The sequence below is a fragment of the Dreissena polymorpha genome, chromosome 5, assembly GCF_020536995.1.
Source record: "Dreissena polymorpha isolate Duluth1 chromosome 5, UMN_Dpol_1.0, whole genome shotgun sequence".
Classification (NCBI taxonomy): Eukaryota; Metazoa; Mollusca; class Bivalvia; order Myida; family Dreissenidae; genus Dreissena; species Dreissena polymorpha.
The window spans coordinates 96,925,867-96,939,155 of NC_068359.1; the positions used below are offsets into that span (position 1 = coordinate 96,925,867).

The 13,289-nt window shown below is 33.7% G+C and overlaps 1 protein-coding gene across 1 annotated transcript; it reads left to right on the forward strand.

Annotated features, from left to right (window-relative positions):
- The first annotated feature begins 218 nt into the window (after positions 1–218).
- Positions 219–656, forward strand: LOC127831490 (loricrin-like). Its single transcript, XM_052356473.1, has one exon. It carries the CDS (start codon positions 219–221, stop codon positions 654–656), a length of 438 nt encoding a protein of 145 aa, XP_052212433.1.
- The last annotated feature ends 12,633 nt before the right edge of the window (positions 657–13,289 follow it).

A 13,289-nucleotide genomic window follows, 5' to 3' on the forward strand; every position in this document is an offset into this window, starting at 1 on the left:
TTTGATATCATAATAACTATAATAATAGACATTACACAGCTGATGATGATAATGAATATGATGTTGCTGTCGATGATGATTGTATTAGATGAGGAGGATGACGGTGGTGGCTTTGGGGGCGATGATGATGGTGATTGTGGTGGCGGAGGCGATAGTTGAGGTGGTTGCGGTGATGGCGATGGTCTCAGTGAGTTGCGGTGCTGTCATTTATTTGGGTGATGGTGGTGCATTTCGGTAATAACGGATTAGATGGTGGCGGTGGTAGCGATGATTGCTGTGATTGCGGGTGTAGTAGTTGTGGCGTTGGTGGTTGTGATGGCGGTGGAGGCGGTGATGGTTGTGGAGGCGATGATAGCTGTGTTGGCGGTGGTGGCGATTATGCCATTTATGACGTTGGTGGCGATGTTATTGGTACTCTAATTGGTGGCGAAGTCGTTTGTGGTGTCAGTGATTGCGAAGTTGGCTATACAGGCAAAAGTGACAGTGGTTTCGAGCGTGGCGGTGGTTTCGGTAGTCGCGGTTTAAGCGGTGGTAGTGGTGGTGTCATTGATTCCGGAGGTGGCAACGATGGTGTTGTTGTTAGTGGTTTCGATGGTGATATTGTTCAAGATGGTTTCGGTGGTGGTGGGTGGTGGTGGTGGTGGCGGTGGCGATAGTGGCTGTCATGGCAGTAGAAGCTGCGTTGGCGTTGGTGGCGTTTGAACCGGTGATTGCGGTGGAGACTGTTCTGGCGGTGGTTTTGTTGATGCAAGTTGTTTCGGTGATTTGGGTCATGGCGAAGGTGTCAATGGTTACGGTGGCTACAGTGATGGCGTGGGTTTCAGTGTTTCGTAGGTTGAGTTATTGTCAGTGGATTTGTTGGTTGCGTTGGTGTCAGTGGTTCCGGTGGTGGCTATAGTGCGGTGGTATAGGTAATTGATGTCAGTGGTTTCGGTAGTGGTGGTGCTAGTGATGGTGGCTTTGATGGCATTGGTGACTGTAATTTCAACGGTGGTATTAGTTGTGGTGGTTTCGGTGGTGGCGGTGGTTTTGGTGATTTCAGTGATGGCGCTTATTTCGTGTTGTCGGTGGTGGCGATGGCAACAATGAGGAGGTTTTTTCAGTGGTTTCGGTGATGGCGCTGTTGTAATTGTTTTTTTTGTGTTTCCGGTAGTTTCTTTGATGGCGGCGGTGTCAGTGGTTTTGGTAGTGGCAGTTGTGTCAATGTTTTTAGTGGTGGCGGTGGTCATGGTGGTATGTGCGATGGTTTCGATGGTGGCGGTGATGGCGGTTGTGGCGATGGTTTGATTGGTTGCGGTATTGGTTGTCATGGACAAGACACCTACATTCAATGGCTTTACGTGATTGCATCAATTGGTAGTTTTTGCAGAAAACTTGTGCATTTTGCTGTTCTTTGAATCTACACTGAGAAACTTTGAATTGTGTTTACCTCTGTGTACATGGAATGTTTAATCATATGACGTTTTGTGCTATTGCCACTGACACAACCGAAACAACTAACATCATCGCCACCATAAGTGGTGTCGGTTGTGTTAGGTGTGTTGGTGGTGTCGGTTGTGTTGGTGGTGGTGATAGTTGCTGTGATGGCGCTGGTGGCGTTTGTGGCGATGGTTTTGTTTGTTTCGCTGCTGGCGATGGTATATTCACTGGCGGTGGAGGTGATGGTAGATTCGATGGCGGTGGTGGCGGTAGTAGCGCGAATGGTGGTTATTGTGGTGGTTTCGTTGTTTACCGGATGGCGATGGTTGCGTTTTTGACGATAGTGGCAGTGATGGGGTTGCAACGATGGCGGCGGTGGGGATGGAGACGTCGTTGGTTACGATGTTAGCAATGGTGGTTCCGGCGTTCATGGATTTGGTGGCGGCTCCAATAATCAATTATCTTCTGAAATACAAAAACAAGAAAACCAATAAATATTGGAACGTTTCGATTCATTGTGTAACAAAAAGGGAGTTTCCAGACAATATACAGGGTTTTTAAACACATATAAACTTCAGAAAAATATGGACTTTAAGAAAACAGTAACATTGATCATAATAGTTGTTAATCGATTTTCTCCAGTCTGCGTTTTTCCGATTATTGAGCACACGCGGTAGATACCAAAAAAAGCTGACTAGCATATTTTAAAAGAGAATGAATCAATAAGTTCTCTTATCGCTGAATAGTAAACACCACTTTTTCTGCTCAAACGTTCATTGTAGTTGATAAAAATACCATGATTTAATCATTTTTATTTTTATGACCTAATCTTGATCGTGTTTGATTTGTAAGAATACTACAGTTTTAATGGCATTTTGTCAACGAAACTACCAAGACATTGACTACATCATATATATATATATATATATATATATATATATATATATATATATATATATATATATATATATATATATATTATACTATTTAGATGTATTTATAATCATACTGAAACGTACCAAACAACAAACAACTTACTATCCTTAGTCCATTCGTAATACTAGAACTAATATACCGCCACCACCGCCATCGAATCTATGATCACCAACACCGACAGTGAATCTACAATCGCCAGCAGCGAAACAAACAAAACCATCGCCACAAACGCCACCAGCGCCCTCACAGCAACTATCACCACCACCACCAGAACCGACACCACCAACACACCTAACACAACCGACACCACTTATGGCGGCAGTGATGTTAGTTGTTTCTGTTTTGTCAGTGGCAACAACACACAACGTCGTATGATTAAATATTCCATGTACACAGAGGTGAACACAATTCAAAGGCTCTCAGTGTAGATTCAAAGAACAGCAAGATGCACAAGTTTTCTGAAAATACTACCAACGGATGCAATCATTTAAAGCCATTGAATGTAGGAGTCTTGTCTATGACAACCACTACAGCAGCCAATCAAATCATCGCCATAACCGCCATCACCGCCACCAGCAAAACCATCGAAACCATCGCAAATACTAACAAGACCACCGTCACCACTGATGGACATGACCTTTAAGATTGTTTAACTATATAAAACTTTTATTAAAAAGGATACGATTGAGTTTTCAATGCTTGAGCTGAATGCGATTAGTTGTAAACAAAGTTTAAGTTCCGAAGTAAACTGCATTACCTCGATACACTAGCGCCGATGCGAGTACAATACATATCAACAGCGCGTGATTGAAGACAAGCCATCAATCCAAAAAATAACATCACATTTAAAATGCATGGTTTTTTTTGAGAATTTTTAGAATTTCACGGATTCAACATTTACTTTTTGAAAAATTAAGTGGCGGTACATTTATGAATCTAAAAGTACTTCAGTACTAACCTTGGTGAACTTACACGTATAAGCAAATAATGGTCGAAATAACTTCAAAAATGTATGTGCGAATGTTTGACGTATTAAAATAAAGTTTAACATTATCGTATTCGTGTATTCGAAGGCTTCGTTGCATATTCAGGTTAAAGTAAGAACATGTCATTTGCTTATTCGGCTTGAATTATGAATTAGAATATGTGTCCTTTTCCTGTAATCAGTGCCGAAAAAAATATTATTAATGAATAATATATTAAGTAGAAAGGTACTAAAATAATTCATTATCTTTCAAAACAACATGAGTATCAAAGTTATAGTGAACAAATTGTTTAGCTTATATATAACGGTCTATGTTGAACATATTATTTAAAATATAAAACTTCGTTCAAATTGTATTCAATACAGAATGTGACCGGTTCATTAATCTATTCAGCCGCGCAAAATGACGAGATATAGAATTGCGTAGGAATATGTTGGAATGGATACTGGTAATATACACGTATATTTGTGTTCAGAGTTATGTGGCACAGTTTTGTCAATGTGAAATGATTCTGTACTACTATTGCTTATTCGTTCAAAGGATGATAAAAGGAACCAGTTCCTTTTTTCATGTCGAAATGTGGTCGTGAAAAAAAGGAACTGTGTAACTTCATTGAACCCGAAGTATGCTGGAAATCATTTTTGGTATTCATTCGAAGAACAGGAACGGGAGTATTACTAAAGCAATTATGTTCGAAAAAAAATTATACAACAAGAACGTATACCATACCGTAGTTACTCTATTTTTTCGGACACTTAAAAATAACAATTTTGTTTCGTGTCCGAAAACTTAAAAACACAAAATATTCACAAAAAACAGGTGTTCGAAACTTAGAGTCGAAAATTGAAGTGTCAGAAAAAAGCGTCAATTGTATCAAAGACTACCGATAATAGCACGCGCTTGTAAAATACCATGCGGTATAGCATTAATTACAGTTATATATTTATCACTGCATTTTTATTAATTTTAAATGCTTATTTTATTAGACAGAAAGTAACTACAAGGCTGTACTTTGACCAACATGTGATGTACCGATACTCGCTAGTATGAACGCAATACAAAAAACTATGAATTATGTGTTTGTTCATTTCCGATAGTTGTTGTCTAACACCTTCCAATGTTCGTACAACTTGCAAAAGGCTGCATCACACTTTGAAGCGTTCAGTATTTGTCACAGTTATTTTACTGAGAAGGGGTAGTACCATTGCGGTAGATAATTGAACTGTTAATTGGCACTACCCCTGATAATTGGCAAAACGCTTATGCTATCGGGAAAAATCATTGTTTAATAACGGTTTACAAGGTCATTTACCCAATAACGCAAATGTAATGGTCCATTGCCCTTAGGCTTGTTCCTGCCATGTTTTATGATGTTATTCTGGTTGTAAAACCCCATGATCGAAGTATCATTAGATATCGAAAACAGAACCGATATTTGGTAAAATAGCGCTATAAAATATACTGTCCGAAAACTAAGAGACATTATTTATGGACGAAAATTTGTGTGTCCGAAAATTAGAAGTCACGAAAAATAATTATTTTTGCTAAAAAAGGGGTGTTCGAAAACTAAGAGTAACCGAAAACATATAGTAATTACGGTAATGTGTATAGTTGTTTGTTACAGATTTGTACACATAAATTTAATATATGTTAGACTATATTGTATCATGTTTTGGTCAGCAAAGTGAATGAGGAACTGTTTCCATTTCATTTATTTAAACGGAAAAAATGCTCTAAGCCGATACAGTATACTTAAGTGATTTTAAGTATTTTGCTATTTATAAAAAAAGTTTACAATGTTTTTGTGTTATTCTACATATATGTTTATTGAGAAATTTAAGCAGTCCGTTCTTATTCGTTATAAGGTGGGATAAGTTAATAAATTGGCTCACTGTGTTGTGGTATGGTTTAGGCAATATTTATAACATGCTAAAATATTGTTCAATGTTTCGCAAAGGATAGTACAAATTAGATGTTTTATTTTATTAGTACGTGTACTTCTAGCATATGTTAAGTTCAGGGTGAAAAAAGCAAATGAAATTAAACAAATACAGGTTCCTGGAAAATGTGTATAAACGACTTTAATTTATTCTTGATATAAAGGACTTTCACAATACAGCACATCATGGAACCACTTTGGTCTTATCACTTCTTGTCGTTGTCTAATGAACATTTATTGATCTCAAATTATTTGTGGAGAGAGATTATAAGGGTAGCTTGATCGCTATAGCAAATACTAAATCACAATGATTGTTGCTATTTTCTATTCAAATATAATTATCAGTGCCTACAATATATATATTATACATATTTATACGAATGTGTATGTTAATATTTTTATATCAACCGTTCATTAATAACAATTGCAAGAGCACCCATAATGGATGACGTTTTAAATTGCATTCAAACATTGATTTTTATATTTTATGATCGCATTTACAAATTAAAAGTGTTGATTGTCTGGATTCGGGAAAGTAACGGAATGATTAGTTAATTGGTTTAATGGTATTAAAACATGTGGATTTACTTTGATGCAACATATTAAACAAATAAAGATTGCTTTATTGAGTAGATATTTCATCGACAATTTAAGACACAACCACCTTTTGTTTTCAATTAATATTCGGATATACCATTGTTTTCTATGGTTACAGCAATCTAATCAGTGTTAAAAATAGCCCTTCAGCCTGACGGTTAACAATACTGTAACTTTATCAAAGGCTTTCGTTTATCAGCTACTTTCATTATCTTAGTATTATCTTGGCATTATCACATTGATCATTATCCGCATCCTTATCTTGCTCAGCTTGGGAGCATATTTATCATCATAGTGATCAGTGTTATATTGCACACCATGACTACAACTAATACAACAATAATCGCCATTATCTGTATCAGCTTCAGTACTAGTATCGCCAATACATCCTACGTCATCATTTTTTTAAAGAAGAGTACTATAGCTATTGCGAATATGCAAAGAACAACAACATGATTTAGTACAGTGCTTAAATCTTAACAGTTTATTTATTGATGCACTGATATATTCAATACGCATGCTTTTTTATTGTCTACAGCAATAACCGTAGTCATGTATACAGTTAAACAGTTTGCACTACATTTAAAGAAAAAAAGTTAAAAATAGTATAAATGGTTTAACATATGTTAATACACTTGTTTAGGTTACCGATAATTTATGTTTACATAAAGTACAATAATTATAAAGATCCGAATGAGTTTTATGCAAATAAACTAAACTCAATGGAAACACACACACTCATCCGAAGTTACTTAAATAAATGAAGTAAAGTCACATGTACTTATTATGTTTTACAAAATACATATCCCTTATTTATAAACATATCCCATCTAAAAAGATCAATATACCATGGCAGTACTTTCACATAGCGAACAGCAGGCAGGTATACTTGTAAGTAAGCAGGGGCTCGTTGAAGATAATTCTAATGTCTTACCACTTACAGTATTTATGTTTTGTTTGTAATTAGTAAACTTATAAGTTTTTGTATTATTCAAATCAACACCGGAAATATTTCAAATGATTTGCCTGTTTTGTTTGAATGTTAAGTCACATGGCGATGTTTGGTTTTACTTCAGGTACCTGGGAGGCAACAAATTAGGCAATATTCCTCGGGCAGCGTTAAGAAGCTTGACTCAACTAAAAGAACTGTGAGTTAAACTAGACGCATGATTTGTATTTAAATACATACCGCTCAGCTGGCCATGTATATCTGTGCAAGTCCATTGTATGCTTGCACGAATGATATACCTTTATTTATTGTTGTTCCTTTGTTATATGATTGCTTTCTGGTAAGAATGTTTTTTATCCATGAAACTATGACATCATGCGATGTTGCTACATGTCATATTTGAATAAAGATACCTGTAAGTCTTTCCCATATAAAGGCATACACATGCATTTTAAATAATGCATAGCTTATTTAAAATAACTTGATTAAGTATTTCTTATTAATATAGGTATCGCTTTAGTTAACTTTGTTTTTGTTTAAGGGGTTTATCGGCAAACGGTATCGAATCCATTGACGCCGGTGTATTTGAAGGACTGCCGAACCTAACCACACTGTAAGCGTTTTTAGACTGGAAATTAAGTACGCATTACTAATTACAAGTTTATTGAACAAGGTATTCAGAAGGCAAAAACCCCAAGTTGACATAGTAAGCATTCAGTGTTTGCAAACATAGTTTTTGATATAAAAAAGCAATAATATATTTCAACAATACATTAAGGAATAATTTAATACTTGTTTCTCATATTTACAGCTATCGATGTGTTAGGTCTTTATGCGAAATAATATAGTAATCCTGTGTATAAACCACAATTACCAACTTTCATTAATATGTAAAAGCACATGTTGAGAGTTATATGACAATAATACAATCGCTTTCGTTCGTTAAGTTATCTTACAGTTAGATGTATAACAATTCATGTCAATAATAGCTGATGCATGTAACACTAGCATTAGAATTAGGCTCTGGTCAAGTTACCAGATGTAATAAAACTGATAATATAACACGGTGTCGGTAAATAAACAAACACACAACATTGTCAAAACGTCATGTAATACACCATCAAAAATAAATACATCAGTTCTGAGTCTAATAGTTGAATGCAATTTAATGTATGTAATAATACAACCATGATGTCGTAGAAGTATTTAGGAACAGGCACGATCCTATAGCAATGTCTTTACTGAAAATATAATTGATACACAATTGATAAAAAAACAATTAAAATTGTTTAAATTAAAAGCGACCTTTCTACACATACATATGTCAACCTGGAACATATGTATTTATATCCCTTACTAAAATGAGTTGAATATGTTACAGCATCGTTTGTGTAGCAACGTTTTATTTTCAGTTGTTACTAATTAAATAAACGTGTGAATGTAAGGTCGGTGTCTGTAATAATATGGTATATACTGAGATATTGGAAACATTATATACTCTAAGACAAAGTGAAATTCATCTTCTACTATATTACACACATTGCACATTGTTTCGCTTAAAGGAACAGGAGACGGTTTCGTCCATCTCCCACTTTCTAAATACAATCTATGTGAAGTTCATCTTAATTTAGAAATACGTATACGAGTTTTTAAATTGTGCACATATCTAAATAAGGTTGATATTTTAAAGTGGTGATGTGTTTGAGTTGCACAATTTCTTATTCCAATTTTAAATAACATTGGCATTTGATCTTTGTCTAAGATTTCTGATAAACGCCTTTTTATTTCAGAGATCTTGAAAGAGCCATTACGCGTAAAAACCTAAGTTACAAAGCAAGTCTGGTTATTGCATTTATTAACCAGCATAAAATAACATGTTTAAGTACATTTGTTGTCTGATGTTCTTATCAATGTAATCCAATATTTAATAATGTTAATATATCTGACAGATTGATAATTAAGACGACAAAGTTTGCCTCATACAACGTCATCCGTAGAGGATTTATTTACAAAATAGTATATGAGCACGCCCAGCGGACATACCATTAACACATACCAAACTTCACAGCCATAATTCAAAATTGAAGTTATAAGTCTATAAAAGAGATTTAATTTGTGGCTCACATAAATATCAGTTAATTTACAGTAATATTTATTCATTTTTAAATTGACTTTTAATGACTGTCCTGAAAGCGTAGTATGTGCTTCCCTTCCGAAAAGAAACATCCAGAAGTAAAAACGAGTTCGATATAAATCAGTTTACCGCTTTAATTAAATGTTAAGAAATTGTTCGCCAACCTTTTCTGAAAATCATAATTTTAGTTATATCAGTATTAAAATAAGTTTTGAAGCAAATTTAATCCTCTTTATAATTATTCTGCCGTGCTGCCGAAAACAATCATATAATAAGCAAAAAGAAACATTTTAAAATCAATTACGTCAATACCTTATATTCCTTTAGTATAAAACGCTGACTCATATAAATACATGGAAAATAAAATGAAGACAAACATTCACCCTGCCTCACCCCAAGCAAGCATGCTTTCACTTAACCTTCAGGATTTGAATTTGAACTTTATTGCGGTATGCGTCGACCTTATTGTATCCACTATGTTACCTCGAATACCTAATTGTATCAATGTATAACATAAATTATCCCGGAAAACATAGTCCATGTGATTCAAAAATAACATCGACTGTTCTCCGGTGAGGCCTGAATCCCGCATGTTCATTTATATATACACACTAATTGTTTGTTCAAACAGCAATATATTATTTAATATTTTGGTAAATATTTTAAGAGAGTGCTTAACAATGTAATACCTCGCGAATTATTGACTTTGTTAGCACTGCCTTTCCTGTGTAAAGGAATCACGAGTCCATCAGACCATGGTGTTGGATAATACCCTAACGTAAAAATTTTATAAAATAGAGCATGCAAATACGGCGTGATTTTACTTGTACTGTGTATAAAAAAAATTAAAAATAAATCAGGGCCTGTGCTCTTGCTTGGGCTTATTTTGGTTATAGCTTTGTTAATTTCCTGAAGTGATATATGGGTAGTTAATTCTTTAAACATAATATTAAACTTCTTTTGTTTATACCTTTCTACAAAGTGTACAACATCTTCAACGGGAGTAAAAACAAGCTATCCGGGGTAATAACAATTTTGAAGTAATTCGCAAACTCACTCATAGTTATGTTTGATATTCGTAAGACAGCAGACTGTTTTATAATTTTCGAATACAATTTTGCATTTTTAAACATTGCATCTAACAATTCTTTTGGTATGAGTATTATCATATTTTAGTTTAGCTTGCGTTATACCAGTTTTACATTTAGTTCTACTGTTAGTTAATAACGACAGATAATCATCTGTTTCATTCTTCCTAAATAAATGTAAATTTCGTTCTGTTTTCTGTGAACTCTATTTGTAGTTTGTGTTTTAAGTTTGCGCTTGAATAAAAGTGAAGCAACTTTGTAAATAATATCACTAAATTGTGAAATACACAAATGTATATCATGTGCGGAACTTCAATTTCTAATCGCATTTCGCCATGCATTAAATTGATAACGTAGGAAGATGACAACACTACTATGTAACTTTCCTCAGTTTTACCATTCCGAGCATATATATGTGTGTGAATCTGATCAACTTTGACACATTTATTACTATTATCAGGCTGGTTTAAGACGATGAAAAGTATAAGAAAGAATGATAAGTTAAACTATTTGGATCATGCACCTACAATTGACTTATACCAGCATTTGTAAATGTATATGTACTAGGCATATCTTTATCTAGTCGACAATTAAGAATAGGCAAACCAGTGTTTTGACACAAATCAGGAAGAATTAAACCTGTATTGTTTAGCCGCCCTTCATCTTGCGAGTAGCGCGGTATGCATACGTCAGGGATGTAGTTGTCCGGCATTTTTTTTTTATTATTTGTATATTCATTTTCAATAAAATCTGGCAGGTCTAAAGTATGAGAGCTCAAGTAACCGAACACAATTATTTAAATCACTTTCTCGTTGTTGGATTGAATATCAATAATACATTGTACCCATTTCAGTAAAAAGTACAATATCGTGACAATTAAAATATACGTTCATTTGTATTCAGTGTATTCACTCAACGGGTAGAAATTCCCTGAATATTTAATAACGCACACCGCAGATTGGCCTTCTCAACCCCGTCCTAGTTTTTTACACCGCATGACACTGGGTGTATGTTCAGCTATATTGTTATTTTATATGAAATTATAAGTGTGTAATTGTCTATTTTGTTCAGATATTACCAATACAACTGGTTACAATATTGTATAAAACATGTATCAAAGCTCATTTAAATATGTTTACCAGCGGTTCAGGATACCAATTTCCATAAAGATAGGAAAGATAAGATATATTTTCGAAATTTGTTTTTCTACTTGCTAATGCAGTGTGAACACAAATATATTAAAAGTCTGATACGTTGTATGAAATTGCATAGATTTTGTTTGTTTCTGCATTAGATCTCATGGCTTTTGAACGTATGATCAACATGTCATGAAACTTGACGGACATACTTTCAATTGAGAACTATTCACATGCATTCAATATTTCGTTGCTATGACTGCGAAACGTCGAATAATAAGTTGCAAGAAATCCGTGTATACGGCGGTTTTGGCATTTTTGTTCTTCTTAAACTTTTCTGTCATTCTGAATGAATAGTATGGTACCGTAAAGTGAAAATTTTGTGTTTAAATCTTATTTTTTTAGAAATTTGATTATCTCCGGATAATATCTTGAATATCCTATAAAACAATACATCGACTTATTATTGATTTGGCCTTCTTTACATTATAATGAAAGTAACTATTACTATTTAAGTTTGTTTCATTTATATGGTTGTGGTATATAATTAGACGTTTTCCCTGTTTAATGTAGTAATTTTAGTATGTTATACATGCGAATCCGCTCCGAAGAGTTTTTTCGAAAGTTTAATTGTTTAGTATCAAATGTGAAATTTTCTGGTTTTCCTTTGTATAACTGACTATGTATTGGTTGAATATGTTGACCAATTTTGTTTTTCGGTTCGGCAATATTGTGATTGATCTCACATTTCTGATAGTATTTTGTAGTGATCATAATAGTTATATTGAGCAACTAATGTATAACACTGAGAGAGCATGGCTTTAAACAAATGGAATTAATAGTAAACACAGTTTTAGGTCGAATTTATTAGGTGGAATTCGAAGCAGCAATGTTTGCTTTTAATGCGATTAATGCGATTTATTGTTGACGCATGTCAACTGGCACGCCTTAAGCCCTATTTCAGACAAGCCAACACATAGCAACACATCTTTTTACAATTATTTTTACAAGACGTAATAGTAATTGTCTTGAATACAAAATAAGCATCTGGCTCTTCGCCCCTCAGCAAAAAAAAACGGATCTGGGTATTTGATTAAACAATGAATCAAAAAATCAATAAATCAATAGTCGATACATCAATAAATCAATAGTCGATACATCAATAAATCAATGAATCAATAAATCAATAAATCAATATATCATTTGATTAATATATCAATAAGTCAATAAGTCAATAAAGCAATAAATAAATAAAGCAATACACCAATAAAGTTATAAATTAATAAAGCAATAAATATTGGAATGCATATTATCTTATATTAACAACATACACTCTTATACTTATGAAGTAAAGTTGTATACATGCTCAATTATTATAAAAAATCAGAAAAAAGCATTTCTCATTTTGGACCAATAAGAAATACGGCATATTCAAGTTGGTTGTTCATTAATGCTGCACGAATGAACTGGATAAACAAACAATAAGACGTATGTGAAATGTATATTATTTAACACACTTACATGTACAATGATTTTACAGGATTTCCGTTGCGTCTATGGAGATATTTGTTTAGTTGAAAATTTCAGTTTCGTATTCATTGTTAAAACTATTATTTTGATTTAAAAGGGAATGGTATCCAAAGTTATATAGTACGGAGTATTTCATGTTAAATAAATGGTTTATGTTTGGTATATGTTATGTTATTCATTAAGTTAACAAATGCCAGTTCGTCATATGGTGTAAGCTATGAATAAGGAAATTGTTGTGTATAATATATACACATTCAGTATCTTTATCGCGGCTGAAAAGGGAAAACGAATTAGTTAATTATTGTATACATGTTTTTAGATTTACCAGTCTTGAAAACGAATTGTATTTAAATTGCATTGGACAATAATAAATATACACATATTTCACAATATTGCTTAGAATGAAGGAGCAATTAGGTCTTTATACCATGGTGATTACTACACTTATTAAAATTATGGATACTTATTTTCCTTCAATCTTTCCTTCCTTTAATCTGTCAGTGTTGTGTGTTGCACATAGATCCATGTCACTTTTTGTAAACTTAAAGAGTAATGAACCTATCGTTAAAATACAT

Coding starts and splice junctions, on each gene's coding strand:
- LOC127831490 (XM_052356473.1), top strand. CDS start 219: ATGGTGGTGCATTTCGGTAATAACGGATTAGATGGTGGCGGTGGTAGC.